At 41.4% G+C, this 17,683-nt stretch overlaps 1 protein-coding gene across 1 annotated transcript in view; it reads right to left on the bottom strand.

The window, feature by feature from the left end:
- Positions 1-6,495: 6,495 nt before the first annotated feature.
- Positions 6,496-17,683, bottom strand: part of xpo7 (exportin 7) — a 64,545-nt gene continuing 53,357 nt past the window's right edge. The window contains exons 24-28 of the mRNA XM_080743126.1: positions 11,227-11,365; positions 10,438-10,595; positions 9,464-9,562; positions 7,955-8,082; positions 6,496-6,959 (exon numbers count right to left, since the gene is read on the bottom strand). Coding sequence (XP_080599252.1) covers positions 6,866-6,959; positions 7,955-8,082; positions 9,464-9,562; positions 10,438-10,595; positions 11,227-11,365 — 618 coding nt within the window. The 3' untranslated portion in view covers positions 6,496-6,865. The remainder of the gene's footprint in view (positions 6,960-7,954; positions 8,083-9,463; positions 9,563-10,437; positions 10,596-11,226; positions 11,366-17,683) is intronic.

Genomic DNA, 17,683 nt, shown 5'->3' with positions numbered 1-17,683 from the left:
TACAGTATATAATTGGGGGGTCCTTGGCGAAAAAGTTTGAGAACCACTGAAGACGCAGAATCTATAGCATCACCATTTCCTCCTTTTTCCACAGTATACACAAGAACAAGAAACACAATAACAATAACCATTATCACTAGTAAGACGCCTCAGGGCGATAATTCTTGGCCATCTGGCCAGTGATGTATATCGGACGAGTTACCCATATATGGAGACCCCTGGTAGGTAGTACCTAGGTACCCATATATGGAGATCCATGTACTGTATATGGAGATAAATGGAGCTGTGAGTGCCCAAACATCGTTATATGAAATCTGACATCATACCCTTTTATGCCCATGTGGAGATCCCTGTCTGTAGAACCAGCCAGATAAGGTCTGTCTTGGCCATCTGTCTTGGCCATATATTCTGTTAGTGTGGTATGTGGCCGATGTGGCCTCCATATACTGTATGGGCATTCCCATATGAAGTCCTGTTAGATATGCGCTTAATATTTATGACATCAGGGAACTCCACATATGGGCATAAATGGGATTCTGTTAGTGTGACATCACTGAAGCAAGAGCGTGATGGCAGAGCGGCAAACCCATTCTGTTAGAGTGGTTCCCCTGACATCACAGTGACATCAGAGCATGATGTCAGAGCGGCAAACCCTTAGAACCACAGTGTCAGGCGTTATAGACAGAGATACAACATACAACAAGCTGTGACCGTTCACATACTACGGTAATCTGCAACCGTAATAATATCAGCTCACGTTCAGGGCCTCCATGACCTGTCTCAGGTCTTTCAGCTCCTTCTTTGTGTCCTGGATCTGCTGCTGGACTTCCTCCTGAATTGTCACTAGGGCTGTCACAATTATTACATAATCGTCTAATCGTGATTATTTGACATTATCGCAATTATTTTGTCATAATCGTCATAATCGTGAATGTTGAAAAATGTCCGAAATAGTGGAAATAGCAGATCTACAAGCTCACAACGCGTTGCATCGCGACGCGTTGTGAGCTTGTAGATCGGCTATTTCCACTATCAATGTTATTTTTTAAGTAGTAAGTTGTCAAATATGTCAGTAATTTCTTTGTATATTTAGGTTATGTGTTATCTACCATGTACAACTTCAAAACCTAAAAGCCAAACAGAAATGTAATTATCAACGACAAAAACACAATTAAATCGTTAATCGCCAATTATTTGAGTGACAATTAATCGTCATGTAAAATGTCATATCGTGACAGCCCTAATTGTCACCAGCTGTTTCTGGTCCAGCGTAGAGCTGTGCAGCGGAGGCAGGAGACTGCTGACCTCCTGTACTGCTCAGCTTCATCACAAAATGTTCTGAGTACTTGCTGGCTGAGGTGAGATGACCTTACAAGTTACAACCACATATTAAACAATAAAACGCCATAATGGCGAGTGGCACAATAGAAAGTTATCAAATAATGTGTATTTCTTTAATAAAGTGATATGAGGTCCTTAACAGAGATGGACATTTCTTATTTTTCACATCAATGAATTAGTGTTTTACAATTAATGTATACGACCTTGTAACTCTTGTTTCAGAGAATCAACTCTTTGAAACCACCTAAGCCTGCAGAAATACCTTCCTTCCAAAAACTCCTACCAACTGCACCACCATGCCCCCTTCCGGTAATTGCATTTAGGGAGAAAAAACAAACAAACAAACAGATAACCTAAAAGTACTCAGTACTTTTCAGCCTTCCTAGAAATGTTACATGTATTCAAGTTAAGTAAGAGTAGAAATATTTGACTCTGATCCAGGTTAACTTATGCCAGGATAGTTGATAAATCCAGGCTTAATCCCTAATCTAGATTTTGTGAAACGGGCCCCTGGGGGTCTATTAGAGTAACTTCATAGACATACATACAAAACAAAAACAGAAAAAGTACAAAACTATGGCACCATGCACCTATTTAACTGATAACTACCTGAGGTGCTGGCACAATAGCACCCACTATTCCTGTTCATTTGGATGGATTAAATGCAGAGACCTTATTTCATGCAAATACCATGGGCGTGTGGACTTTATACGGTTGCGTCCGAAACAACATAAACTGATATACTATACTGCTATTTTTCAGTCTACTGTATACCGTTTAGTGTCAACTAAACAGTAAGCCTATCTACAAAACAGTAGGCTGAAAATAGCATACCCTATGTTACTGTCTGTGTGTGCTTTCGGATAGAACCATTCAATCAAAGGGGGCAGGCAACCTCTGTCACCATCATAGACTGTAGAAAAATAGGTCACCATTCAGGTGCCATGCCTAATTGCTGCCCCCTAATGCCGCAAATGTGAATTCATCCATGTTCTTTCCAATCAAGTACTGTACAAGTACATCTCTATTGGCATCTATGTGAATATGCTCTAATGCTTCATTTCAATTTATCAATGCTCAACTTTTATGATATCTTTTGCAATGTTTTTTTACAATGTTCAAGTGTTATCAGCTATTTTCATGGTGTACATGGAATAATGGAGGGGGGCTTGATATAGACCTCTGCAACAAAAAAGCATGTAGCTTTGCGACGCATTGTGAGCTTGTAGATCTGCAACTTCTTTGGCTATATGGATGCTGTGGTTCAAATGGTTTTAATAGAATCTTTTAGTGGATCATTTTTGCTATCTTGTTTGTTTGTTACCTTTATTTAAACTCGGAAATACAATTGAGAGCAAGCACTCATTTACAACGCAACCGAGATACAACAATGAACAACATATATACATATATACATTTACAGACATCATTTGAAATAATCAAAAAGAGAATACTTGAAAACTGTAGAAAGTTCAAGAAACTAAAAGCTAAATTAATTAAAACATATACAGTTTAGAACAAAGGTGTTAGAAACCATCATCTTAAATTGGCCTAAGGCCCGGCAGATATTTTATTTTTAATGATTTTTGGAGCTTGTTCCATGCAAGTGGAGCACTGATAGAAACTGCTGCCTTGCCAAGCTCTGTATGAGCAAATGGAACCTCGAGCGTCAAAATGTTGCTTGAGCGCGTCTGATAGGGACTAGGGTCCAGATTCAGCATTGAACAAATATAAGGGGGGAGCAATCCTGAGAGAGCTTTAAAAATATAGTGTACAATGGTGGGTTCCATAGCTGTCACCAGTGATCCATCTTAGTGCTGAGTGGTACACAGTGTCAAGGCACTTTAAAATTGAAGGAGAAGCAATCCTATATATAATGTCTCCATAATCTAAAACAGAGAAAAGTAGCTTCAATAATAGTCTTTTTACAGGATGCAGGAAAGCATGCTTTGTTTCTATAAAGAAACCCGATCTTTTGTCTCAGTTTAGTAATAAGATTTTCAATATGAAATTTAAACGATAATTTCATAGAATAAAGCAAAATGTAATCTTGTGACTGACAACGTAATGATGTTTAGGTATTTCAATCTAAAGCTTTGTGTACATTTATCACACATTGAGGCTTTAAGCTTTGCTTTTGACATTTTGTTCATGGAAGATGCTTCTAAATCTAAACTTATAGTATTCTATTGCTAGTTTGACCACTTCAAAATACTCACTTTAATCTCAAAAGACCTAACTCACTGCTTGTGAGCTTGTAGCTCTGACATATCCGGTGCACATCATGCTTTCATAGAAGACATGCTGGCTTCTATGAGATCCAAATGACTGAAATCAGTCGTGGCGACTGAGCACTTGAATCCATGACATCTTCAGATTTTAGTTTTTGTTTTTATTGTATAAAAGGAGACCATGACAAAGTGTGTACAAACCAACGAGGTTTATTTGCAGTCACAATGCTTACACTATAAGTAGCAGACATCCAAACAAGTCCAACAGCTATTCACTCTATGTACCCAAAACATTCACATCAGGGACACAAACAAACCAAAAAAAAAAAAAAGAAAAAAAAAAAATTAAGAAACTCAAAATGAACATCCATGAGTGCTGGCATGGTTAATGAGCTAGTCGTCACACAAACAGTTAGCAGCAACATCGTAGAAGAGGAACAACAAAGTTGCTAGTTATACTCCCGTCCCCGTTTTTCTTTCTTTTATACTGTTCTGTATTCCCGGCCGTTAGGATTCGACGCCATACGTTTCTTCAGATTCATTTTAAAATCGGTTAATTCCTTCAGGTGAGCTCTGATGCCGCGAACCGGCGTTCCAGCTTATAAAAAAAAGCCTGATTCAGACTTCTGTCGCACGGCGGCCGAAAACGGACGACCTGCGAGCTCACAGTCACAATGCGCTGCGGACGCGCCGCGCCGTGAGCTTACAGTTCGGCTGTGTCGTCGTTGTGCGACAGAGTATAAATGTTAGGCAATAGTTTCTAGGCGGGGGAGCCGCCTGGAACCCTGGCTGGTTACCCCCCCCCCCCCCCCTCCCAAAAAAACACACCAGAGGTTCTCTGCAGTCAGTCACAGCACCACGGGACACTGCACACACTCAGTCACCAGGCAGCAGAGAGCCATTTTGTTTCCCTTCACCACACACATGCACACGCACACAGTTGTCATACTCACACGCACACAAGAGGACTCCACTGCAGGACCGTTAGTTCTAAAAGCAGGGGTCTTCAACGTTTTCAGGCCAGGGACCCCTTAGTTGAGAGAGAGAGATGAAGCAGGGAGCCCCACTGCCTTATCATAGATTCCATATTGTTTCATTGTCTGACAGCAAAATCGTCAGTGCATTCATGTCAATTTGTGTTTTCAGATATTTAACCACTTGAACTGTCAATACTTAATAAACTTGACCTTTCACTCTGTACTTGGTCTGCTCTTTTTCCCCTCTACACCAAACCTAGCCGATCAAAAATAGCCGATCTAAAAGCTCACAACGCCTCGCTGTGAGCTTGTAGATCGGCTATTTTTGTCTAAAGCTCTCTGGACGCTAGGGATCAAGTGGTTAATATAAAAAAGGAGAAAGAAAAGTTTCTATCAGTCAAAGATTTGAAGGAGCCCCTGTAGTAACACTGGGGACCCCCTAGGGGTCCCGGACAACCCTGTTGAAGACCCCTGTTCTAAAGAACGCCGGTCGGCCCCATAAACCGGGGTCCCCATCCATCGAAGAGAGGCGTGTCAACAAAAATGGTGGAAACTGCCACCTGGCCTACCAGAGGGTAAAATGGAGCCGTTACCATTATTGCTTGCACACCAATTAGACTGCTAAAAAAAGGGGGGGGGAGAACAAGCAAGTGTTGTGTACTGTATGCACCTAGTAGAGAGGGGGGCACGGTCGGAGTCTCGTGTGGGAGTAATGATTGCCACGGAAGGGGGGGGGGGGGGAAGTGTGGGGGCCGAAGAGCCTGTGACACAAAGTCAGCGAGCTGCGCCCCCCCCCCCCCCCAAACTACCTGGCCGGGCCGGCTGTCGGAAGAAGGGAAGTGGCTATTTACATCAACTCCCAACCCAGAGGCCGAGAAAAATGTACAACGTGGGTGGTTGCTCTGAATCTGAATCCTCCTTCTCCTCAAGTTAGTGTAGGTCTCTCCTCCTCGCCCCCAACAACTACCCCCCCCCCCCCCCCCCCCCCCACCCCCAGCAGAAAGGTCTTTACACACCGGAAGGGGATTTTTAGACGCAATTAATTATTCCAAGAAAGAAATCTCTTCTTTTCCCCCAAATGTGACACTGTGTGTCACGAGTACTACACAATTACGTGGTGACCAAAAAAGCAACAGAATTTGTTCAATTCTTCGGAAAGAGGTTGATTTTTAAAAAAATGCATCAACTGGAATCGTATGATGCGAAACGTACGCATTTTAGACGCGTCTCGTAATAGTTCATTCTTCATCATCGCCACCGGTGTGTAAAGACCGTAGAAGACCTGGTTTATGTTCAGTTGTGTGCTGGCGTCGTGCACTGAATAACAGCCAATCTACAACCTCAAAAACCTTTTGAGCTTTTAGGATGGTTCTATTCGGTGCGGTTAGGATGGTTCTATTCGGTGCGTGCACCCAAGCATAAAGCAGGCATACGTTAACAAGCACTCTTATTATGCACAACTACTCCATAACTCAGTCTGGGCACTCTCTCTCGCTCTCTCTCTCTCTCTCGTTCGTTGGTTGGTGTCTCCAGCTTCTCCTTAGCTGTGGAAAAGCTCGCTTCCCACATTTAAAGACAGCTGCGCTAAACTCACTACACTGTAAAAAGCTCAGTCACACATTTTTCTGGTGATTTTTTCTCGTTTAAATTCAATCATCATCATCATCATCATTATTATAAACATTGTTCAAAATGTTATGAAAAAAAATGTACACTTGTGTGTTTTTTGTTTTCTCTATACAAGGCAGGCAGAAGCAGGTTACTATGTTTAACCCCCCCCCCCCACCCCGGAGCCCCCCCTCCCCCGTCGCATCTTCTTCCGGTCCGTGGTATCCCCTCTTTTCCAGAGTGCGTAGAAGTCGTGTGGTGTGGTGTCGCCCCCACCCCCTCCCTCCCTCCCTCCCCGTAAATATTTATATATGTTTATATCAAAAAAGGTGGGGGTGGTGGGGCTGGGGGGGACAGAATCGGGGAATGAATCGGTGCAACGTAAAAGAAGAAGAAGAAGAAGAAGAGGTGGATGCCGTTTTTTTTTCTCTTTTTTTTGTTGATTATTTAAATGGATATCGCCCCCGTGTGGCCTGCTGTCGCCCATGCAGCAGCTATAATAATAATAGTACTCTGGTGGGGTGGGGGGGTGGGGTTTAAGAAAGGAGGAGGAGGCTCTCTGCCCCGGGCATCCTGGCCCGGGGGGGGTGGAGGAGGCGCAGGGGGGGAGGAGGAGGAGCGGCGGAGGTAGGAGGAGGTGGAGGAGGGAGGAGGAGGAAGGGAGTAAGACTGCCCAGGAGAAGGAGGTGGAGGAGGAGGCGTGGAATGTCAGCTCATCATGTCGTTGCTGTTGACGCCGTACGTGGAGTTCTTCATGCTGTCGTTGACCTCCCGCCGGAACACCGACAGGTTCTGGGTGAACCTGTGCACGCACAAACACACACACACACACACACACACACACACACACACACACACACACACACACAGACAGTTTGACATGTTAGGCCATACATGGGCAACTGGCGGCCCGGGAGCCACTTGCGGCCCTCACCTTCACTTAATGCGGCCCGCTGGTTAATACCGGAATACTGATATATTATTGATTTCAGCTGTTACAATTCCAAACATGACCTGCTTTCATTCCATCAGTCTATATTAGTAGCTTAATGTATTAAAATGGTTTTTTTTTTTATGTCCAATGTAGGTATTTGTATTTAGGTTCATAGAGTCAACATGAATATATAACTAAATGTGTTTGAAATTAAATCAAAATGTTACATTTCAGGATTCCAATTAAAAAGTAACAAAACATAATTTAGGATTCCAATTCAAAAGAAGCAAAAATAGCAGATCTACAAGCTCAAAACGCATCGCAGCGTGATGCGTTTTGAGCTTGTAGATCTGCTATTTTTGCTTCTTTTGTATGAGATACTAGAATGACAAAGAAGGAAGTAGCAATATGCAATGTGGCCCTCTGGAGTGAAGGTGGAAATATAGTGGCCCTCGCCATCATCAAAGTTGCCCACCCCTGTGTTAGGCTTTGGATAATAATAATAATTAAAAACAAAAAATAACATTTAGGTTTCTCAATCTCTTTTAAAAACCCATTCACTGCCAATGTGGAGGGAGATATGACAGATTACCTTTTCTTCTCACAAGTTAGCCACCAGATGGAGCTCGTCGCTAAAAATTAGAATCACAGCGGATGCGGAACACACAAAATGACATCATCTCCAACCGCTTCCTGTTTATGTTTTTTCACAGAATCGGCTTTTCCGGTTCTCACTTACTTTCGGTCAAAAAGTGACATTTTCAAACAGCGATGACTATGAATTCCAAGGCTCAAACGAGACGCGTTTGAGCATGTAATGTACATGAGCTGGCATCATGGTGGTGTGTGTCTGTCCCTCTCACCTGTCCCGGTTCTTGGTTAGCAGGTTGCGCTCTATTCCCTCCATGAGATTCTCAAAGCATAAGTGCATAGCTTGCTGCTTCTCCGGAGGCTGGCTGTTTACAATGCTGTTCCGCAGGTCGGCGAAATACTGCAGGACACACAACCATAGAAAGCATAGATGCAACGTAAGTATGCTCATCACAACACAGTTGTTCCTATCAGATCATTCACATTGATAAGCACATCTATTTGTGGCCTGGGTGTGATCTTTGACCCAGACCTTTCTGGAACAAACTCCCAGAAAACGGCAGGTCTTCTGCCACTCTTATTTCTTTTAAATCAGTGGTTCTCAAACTTTGAAATTTGAAGGTCTCCCCTAAACTTTGACTGTGTATAAATGGAACCAAATGAACCCTAACGGTTCCATTTGGTTCCATTTGTACACTGTCAGAGTTACGGATTTGAATTTAGACCCCCATAAAGGAACCTAGAGAGTGTCGCGTCTTTGTATTTTTATAATCGTTTCCTTTGCTTGGTGTTTTGTGTAAAGCACATTGAATTGCCCTATTGTTGGAATGTGCTGAAAAGTTAATTCAATAATTTGCCTTGCCTTTCCTTTAAACAACCAAGTAACAAGAGTTGTTCAGTCCTGTTACATTCAGGCGAGGAACATTGGGAAAATGCATTTGGGTCCCTCAGAATCAATGTGGGTACATTTTCTATAATCATTTTTGTCTTAAGAATGCAACAAATATGCTTGGTATACTTATAGCGAAACAAATTATTTTAGCGGAGTGGAAGACCGCTGTTATTCCATGTTTTAATAAATGGCTTAATGGGTTTGTATCACTAATACACTTGGAGAGGCTGCGTTGCCACAAACAGGATAGTTTTGCAACATATGAATACATCTGGGGTCCTATTACGGGTCATCTCAACTCTCTATGACTCTGACTTTAACCAAGTTTGCGCTATACATTTATATATTGTATAACTTTATACCTCTATTAGGCTATGATTATTCCATATGTCAAGTGACTGTCCCAAGTGACTTTTGTACTTTTTGTATGATGGGTTACCACGCTCGTTTATATTCTCTCCAGTCTGGTGTGTATTGTCTTGTTATGTCTTGTTGTTGTATTGTCTTTTATAAAATCAAATAAAAATCAACATAAAAAATTAAAAAAAGGACAAGAATGCGACAAATACAAAAAATATATAATTGAACTCAAGTCTCCATGGTGTGAGTAATCAATAGAAAAAAAGTCATACTCCTTTAAGATTTCACTGAATACATTTAAAGACCTGCATGTAATGGACAGGCTCCCAAATACATTGCGGCTATGTTGGCCCATTATACAGTAAGCCTGTGGGCAATAAATCTCCTTTGAATTGAAATCGAATTGCATGTGACAGCTCTAATTTGAAAGCTGTTATTATTGTTATTATTCTGATTCGGCTCTGTTATTTGCTGCTTTTAACTTTGTTCTGTACAGCACTTTGTAACTGTGTTCTGAAAAGTGTCTTACCTTCTCGTTGAGTAGGATGAGGCCCAACAAAGGTCTGGACATGGACCACTGGTTCCTGCAGTCCTCAAAGATGATGATGTTCAGAACTGTGGACAGCATCTGAAAAGAAAGCCAACAGGCTCTGTTTGAAACTCAACCCTTTTAATCAGAGATTCTTGAGTAGATACTTCAACCCTAGTGTCCTAATTCTGGCCATGATGCCATAACATGCGAACAATTTGTCAAAAACAGGTCAATATCCGTCAAGAATAGCAGATCTACAAGCTCACTCGGCATTCGGCAAAGAGATGGGGAATAGGGTGTACAGAATGTAGCATATCTCTCTCGGTCGTCCTCAGACGAGCTTCCATCGGAGTCTCCAATCTTTCCGGTTCTCCATACACCCGGCAAGCTCCGAAGAGCTTTCAGCTCCCACATCCTTCTTCAGGATGTCCACATACGTTAACGCGGAACATCCTCGCGATCGATGCCCGCGCGTTGGTTCCCACAGGACCAGCCTGCTGGCCGGGAGCACCCGATGTCTGTGGCAGTGGCCGGCCAGCTTCATCCTCCTAGCTGCTACCTTCTTGCTGAACCTCGGCAGTTGCCTGTACAGGTCCTTGTTGGTAATGTGGATGTTCTGGTTCACATTCAGAACAGCTCATAGCATTCTGGTTCTGGTGTAGCACCCATCCAGGGACATCTGCAGGGTGGGTGTCAGGGTCAAGCTTTCGCAGCCATACAGGAGAACAGACTCCACAGTGTCGTGGAATAGGCTCAGCTTTATGTGTCTAATTGGTTCCATTTGTACACTCTCAGATTTACATACCTGTAAGGGTTCATTTGGGTTAGGGTTCTACTGTTCTAGATTCTTTTTAGAAATCACTCATGGTATCGGATCGGTACTCTGTACCGGAGTGGTAATCGAGGAAGGAAAACCTGGTATACATCTCTAGGTTTAAAGTAGCGGTGCTAGATGGTAGGAGACGGCTCACCTGCTGGATCATCTCAGGATGCTGCTGCATGATGTGGAGGAAGCGGTCGTCCGACGCCATGGGAGCGGGACGCTTCTTGGTGGAGCGGGAGAGCTGCTTGAACAGGTAGGTGACGATGTGGTCCAGACTGGAGCAGCACCCTGTGCACACCATCGTATCTACACACACACACACACACACACACACACACACACACACACACACACACACACACACACACACACACACACACACACACACACACAGAATGTTAGAGAGGCAGGGGCTAACATTCCTAAAAGGGCCTTTTGGTGGAAATATCGAAAATAGCATTGCCTGCGCACGTCTGACGTGTGTTTCCCTTAATTGTAAATGTATCTTGTGAGGACCAGCAAAATGGTCCTCACAACGCATTTCTCACATTTCACAATACATACTCTTACATAAAGATGTTTGAGAACCGCCCGTCGTCCTATACACTAATGTAGAGTGGCGTTGTAGGGCTGATTAAATACTTCGGAAACAAGAACAAAAAAAACTAAACAAAAAAAATGTACGCCCTAACCGAGGAGCAAACGCATGCAGCAAGCAACGACTAAAGCAGTGGTTCTCAAAGTGAATTCCAGGGGCACCTTGGGTTCCTTGAGGGGTGTCTAAATTGACCCATACAAGTCTGTAACTCTGACAGTGTACAAATGGAACCAAATGAACCCTGGCGGGTTCATTTGGTTCCATTTGTACACTGTCAGAGTAAAGGGGAGACCTTGAAATGTGAAGGTTTGAGAAACACTGGACTAGCGGACGTCTTACCCAGCGCGGTGAGCCCCTCTGATATGGAGGACAGGATGTACATGACCACGTGAGGCTCCAGGCTGGCGATGAAGTTCATGTGGTCCTGAGTCAGCACTTCCAGCAGGGAGTAGAAGGACTGGCTGAGCTTGGGATAGTCCTGAGTCACAGCACCACACAAGACATGAGTCAGCACTTCCGGCAGAGAGTAGCAGAGGCCTTCCTCAGAATCCTCACAATCATCAACATGTGTTGATTCTGAGAAAGGCCAAGATGTCAATTAAATAAATCATTGCATATGGGGGGTAGAGTGTGCGACCTTTTTCCTAATTTTAAGATGTGTATATCCCTGTAAAACCCAGTGTTGCAGTATAACATTTGTATTTTATCCAAAAAGTATTACAATGCCATTAGCCACGATATTTGGCCCACAGAGGCTGACATTTACACAACTTCAAGATCTCTGGAGTACAGAGTCTGGACGAACAACATCTCACTTTTTCACTGAAGCTATTCCTCACAAATACTGTACATAAGTAGTTGTGAAAGATATTCCCCAAATGTAAATTAGAGCATGATTTATAATTGCTGCATTTTGGCTACAAAACCTTACAAAAACATTAAAAAAAAGAAAAACATTACATTTTCCTCTCCAAAGTACTCCTACAACACAATCTTTTTTGCAAGTAGAAATGAATTCGGGTCTTACAGGGAATATACTACTAAGTCACTGTGGGGAAGGCTTAGTAACAGTGTATTATATACCAATAAGTCACTGTGGGGAAGGCTTAGTAACAGTGTGTATTATATACCAGTAAGTCACTGTGGGGAAGGCTGAGTAACAGTGTGTATTATATACCAGTAAATCACTGTGGGGAAGGCTGAGTAACAGTGTGTATTATATACCAATAAGTCACTGTGGGGAAGGCTTAGTAACAGTGTGTATTATATACCAATAAGTCACTGTGGGGAAGGCTTAGTAACAGTGTGTATTATATACCAATAAGTCACTGTGGGGAAGGCTTAGTAACAGTGTGTATTATATACCAGTAAGTCACTGTGAGGAAGGCTTAGTAACAGTGTGTATTATATACCAATAAGTCACTGTGGGGAAGGCTTAGTAACAGTGTGTATTATATACCAATAAGTCAATGTTGGGAAGGCTTAGTAACAGTGTGTATTATATACCAGTAAGTCACTGTGGGGAAGGCTGAGTAACAGTGTGTATTATATACCAGTAAATCACTGTGGGGAAGGCTTAGTAACAGTGTATTATATACCAATAAGTCACTGTGGGGAAGGCTTAGTAACAGTGTATTATATACCAATAAGTCACTGTGGGGAAGGCTTAGTAACAGTGTGTATTATATACCAATAAGTCAATGTTGGGAAGGCTTAGTAACAGTGTATTATATACCAGTAAATCACTGTGGGGAAGGCTTAGTAACAGTGTATTATATACCAATAAGTCAATGTTGGGAAGGCTTAGTAACAGTGTATTATATACCAGTAAATCACTGTGGGGAAGGCTTAGTAACAGTGTATTATATACCAATAAGTCACTGTGGGGAAGGCTTAGTAACAGTGTGTATTATATACCAGTAAGTCACTGTGGGGAAGGCTGAGTAACAGTGTGTATTATATACCAGTAAATCACTGTGGGGAAGGCTGAGTAACAGTGTGTATTATATACCAATAAGTCACTGTGGGGAAGGCTTAGTAACAGTGTGTATTATATACCAGTAAGTCACTGTGGGGAAGGCTGAGTAACAGTGTGTATTATATACCAATAAGTCAATGTTGGGAAGGCTTAGTAACAGTGTATTATATACCAATAAGTCACTGTGGGGAAGGCTTAGTAACAGTGTATTATATACCAATAAGTCACTGTGGGGAAGGCTTAGTAACAGTGTATTATATACCAATAAGTCACTGTGGGGAAGGCTTAGTAACAGTGTGTATTATATACCAATAAGTCAATGTTGGGAAGGCTTAGTAACAGTGTATTATATACCAGTAAATCACTGTGGGGAAGGCTTAGTAACAGTGTATTATATACCAATAAGTCACTGTGGGGAAGGCTTAGTAACAGTGTATTATATACCAATAAGTCACTGTGGGGAAGGCTTAGTAACAGTGTATTATATACCAATAAGTCACTGTGGGGAAGGCTTAGTAACAGTGTGTATTATATACCAATAAGTCAATGTTGGGAAGGCTTAGTAACAGTGTATTATATACCAGTAAATCACTGTGGGGAAGGCTTAGTAACAGTGTATTATATACCAATAAGTCAATGTTGGGAAGGCTTAGTAACAGTGTATTATATACCAGTAAATCACTGTGGGGAAGGCTTAGTAACAGTGTATTATATACCAATAAGTCACTGTGGGGAAGGCTTAGTAACAGTGTGTATTATATACCAGTAAGTCACTGTGGGGAAGGCTGAGTAACAGTGTGTATTATATACCAGTAAATCACTGTGGGGAAGGCTGAGTAACAGTGTGTATTATATACCAATAAGTCACTGTGGGGAAGGCTTAGTAACAGTGTGTATTATATACCAGTAAGTCACTGTGGGGAAGGCTGAGTAACAGTGTGTATTATATACCAATAAGTCAATGTTGGGAAGGCTTAGTAACAGTGTATTATATACCAATAAGTCACTGTGGGGAAGGCTTAGTAACAGTGTATTATATACCAATAAGTCACTGTGGGGAAGGCTTAGTAACAGTGTATTATATACCAATAAGTCACTGTGGGGAAGGCTTAGTAACAGTGTGTATTATATACCAATAAGTCAATGTTGGGAAGGCTTAGTAACAGTGTATTATATACCAGTAAATCACTGTGGGGAAGGCTTAGTAACAGTGTATTATATACCAATAAGTCAATGTTGGGAAGGCTTAGTAACAGTGTATTATATACCAGTAAATCACTGTGGGGAAGGCTTAGTAACAGTGTATTATATACCAATAAGTCACTGTGGGGAAGGCTTAGTAACAGTGTATTATATACCAATAAGTCACTGTGGGGAAGGCTTAGTAACAGTGTGTATTATATACCAATAAGTCACTGTGGGGAAGGCTTAGTAACAGTGTGTATTATATACCAGTAAGTCACTGTGGGGAAGGCTTAGTAACAGTGTGTATTATATACCAGTAAGTCAATGTTGGGAAGGCTTAGTAACAGTGTGTATTATATACCAGTAAGTCACTGTGGGGAAGGCTTAGTAACTGTGTATTATATACCAATAAGTCACTGTGGGGAAGGCTTAGTAACAGTGTATTATATACCAATAAGTCACTGTGAGGAAGGCTTAGTAACAGTGTGTATTATATACCAGTAAGTCACTGTGAGGAAGGCTTAGTAACAGTGTGTATTATATACCAATAAGTCACTGTGGGGAAGGCTTAGTAACAGTGTGTATTATATACCAGTAAGTCACTGTGGGGAAGGCTTAGTAACAGTGTGTATTATATACCAATAAGTCAATGTTGGGAAGGCTTAGTAACAGTGTATTATATACCAGTAAATCACTGTGGGGAAGGCTTAGTAACAGTGTATTATATACCAATAAGTCAATGTTGGGAAGGCTTAGTAACAGTGTATTATATACCAGTAAATCACTGTGGGGAAGGCTTAGTAACAGTGTATTATATACCAATAAGTCACTGTGGGGAAGGCTTAGTAACAGTGTATTATATACCAATAAGTCACTGTGGGGAAGGCTTAGTAACAGTGTGTATTATATACCAATAAGTCACTGTGGGGAAGGCTTAGTAACAGTGTGTATTATATACCAGTAAGTCACTGTGGGGAAGGCTTAGTAACAGTGTATTATATACCAATAAGTCAATGTTGGGAAGGCTTAGTAACAGTGTGTATTATATACCAGTAAGTCACTGTGGGGAAGGCTTAGTAACTGTGTATTATATACCAATAAGTCACTGTGGGGAAGGCTTAGTAACAGTGTGTATTATATACCAATAAGTCACTGTGGGGAAGGCTTAGTAACAGTGTATTATATACCAATAAGTCACTGTGAGGAAGGCTTAGTAACAGTGTGTATTATATACCAGTAAGTCACTGTGAGGAAGGCTTAGTAACAGTGTGTATTATATACCAATAAGTCAATGTTGGGAAGGCTTAGTAACAGTGTGTATTATATACCAGTAAGTCACTGTGGGGAAGGCTGAGTAACAGTGTGTATTATATACCAATAAGTCAATGTTGGGAAGGCTTAGTAACAGTGTGTATTATATACCAGTAAGTCACTGTGGGGAAGGCTGAGTAACAGTGTGTATTATATACCAATAAGTCAATGTTGGGAAGGCTTAGTAACAGTGTATTATATACCAGTAAGTCACTGTGGGGAAGGCTTAGTAACTGTGTATTATATACCAGTAAGTCACTGTGGGGAAGGCTTAGTAACAGTGTATTATATACCAATAAGTCACTGTGGGGAAGGCTTAGTAACAGTGTATTATATACCAGTAAGTCACTGTGAGGAAGGCTTAGTAACAGTGTGTATTATATACCAATAAGTCACTGTGGGGAAGGCTTAGTAACAGTGTGTATTATATACCAGTAAGTCACTGTGGGGAAGGCTTAGTAACTGTGTATTATATACCAGTAAGTCACTGTGGGGAAGGCTTAGTAACAGTGTATTATATACCAATAAGTCACTGTGGGGAAGGCTTAGTAACAGTGTATTATATACCAGTAAGTCACTGTGAGGAAGGCTTAGTAACAGTGTGTATTATATACCAATAAGTCACTGTGGGGAAGGCTTAGTAACAGTGTGTATTATATACCAGTAAGTCACTGTGGGGAAGGCTTAGTAACTGTGTATTATATACCAGTAAGTCACTGTGGGGAAGGCTTAGTAACAGTGTATTATATACCAATAAGTCACTGTGGGGAAGGCTTAGTAACAGTGTGTATTATATACCAATAAGTCAATGTTGGGAAGGCTTAGTAACAGTGTGTATTATATACCAGTAAATCACTGTGGGGAAGGCTTAGTAACAGTGTGTATTATATACCAGTAAGTCACTGTGGGGAAGGCTGAGTAACAGTGTGTATTATATACCAATAAGTCAATGTTGGGAAGGCTTAGTAACAGTGTGTATTATATACCAGTAAGTCACTGTGGGGAAGGCTTAGTAACTGTGTATTATATACCAGTAAGTCACTGTGGGGAAGGCTTAGTAACAGTGTATTATATACCAATAAGTCACTGTGGGGAAGGCTTAGTAACAGTGTATTATATACCAGTAAGTCACTGTGAGGAAGGCTTAGTAACAGTGTGTATTATATACCAATAAGTCACTGTGGGGAAGGCTTAGTAACAGTGTGTATTATATACCAGTAAGTCACTGTGGGGAAGGCTTAGTAACTGTGTATTATATACCAGTAAGTCACTGTGGGGAAGGCTTAGTAACAGTGTATTATATACCAATAAGTCACTGTGGGGAAGGCTTAGTAACAGTGTATTATATACCAATAAGTCACTGTGAGGAAGGCTTAGTAACAGTGTGTATTATATACCAGTAAGTCACTGTGGGGAAGGCTTAGTAACTGTGTATTATATACCAGTAAGTCACTGTGGGGAAGGCTTAGTAACTGTGTATTATATACCAGTAAGTCACTGTGGGGAAGGCTTAGTAACAGTGTATTATATACCAATAAGTCACTGTGAGGAAGGCTTAGTAACAGTGTGTATTATATACCAGTAAGTCACTGTGGGGAAGGCTTAGTAACTGTGTATTATATACCAGTAAGTCACTGTGGGGAAGGCTTAGTAACTGTGTATTATATACCAGTAAGTCACTGTGGGGAAGGCTTAGTAACTGTGTATTATATACCAGTAAGTCACTGTGGGGAAGGCTTAGTAACAGTGTATTATATACCAGTAAGTCACTGTGGGGAAGGCTTAGTAACAGTGTATTATATACCAATAAGTCAATGTTGGGAAGGCTTAGTAACAGTGTGTATTATATACCAGTAAGTCACTGTGGGGAAGGCTTAGTAACTGTGTATTATATACCAATAAGTCACTGTGGGGAAGGCTTAGTAACAGTGTGTATTATATACCAATAAGTCACTGTGAGGAAGGCTTAGTAACAGTGTGTATTATATACCAGTAAGTCACTGTGAGGAAGGCTTAGTAACAGTGTGTATTATATACCAATAAGTCACTGTGGGGAAGGCTTAGTAACAGTGTGTATTATATACCAATAAGTCAATGTTGGGAAGGCTTAGTAACAGTGTGTATTATATACCAGTAAGTCACTGTGGGGAAGGCTGAGTAACAGTGTGTATTATATACCAATAAGTCAATGTTGGGAAGGCTTAGTAACAGTGTGTATTATATACCAGTAAGTCACTGTGGGGAAGGCTTAGTAACTGTGTATTATATACCAGTAAGTCACTGTGGGGAAGGCTTAGTAACAGTGTATTATATACCAATAAG

This window comes from Nannobrachium achirus, assembly GCF_963921795.1.
Source record: "Nannobrachium achirus genome assembly, chromosome: 15".
Taxonomy (NCBI): Eukaryota; Metazoa; Chordata; class Actinopteri; order Myctophiformes; family Myctophidae; genus Nannobrachium; species Nannobrachium achirus.
The sequence above is the reverse complement of the archived record's forward strand: the minus strand, read 5'-3'. Positions and strand labels throughout refer to the sequence as shown.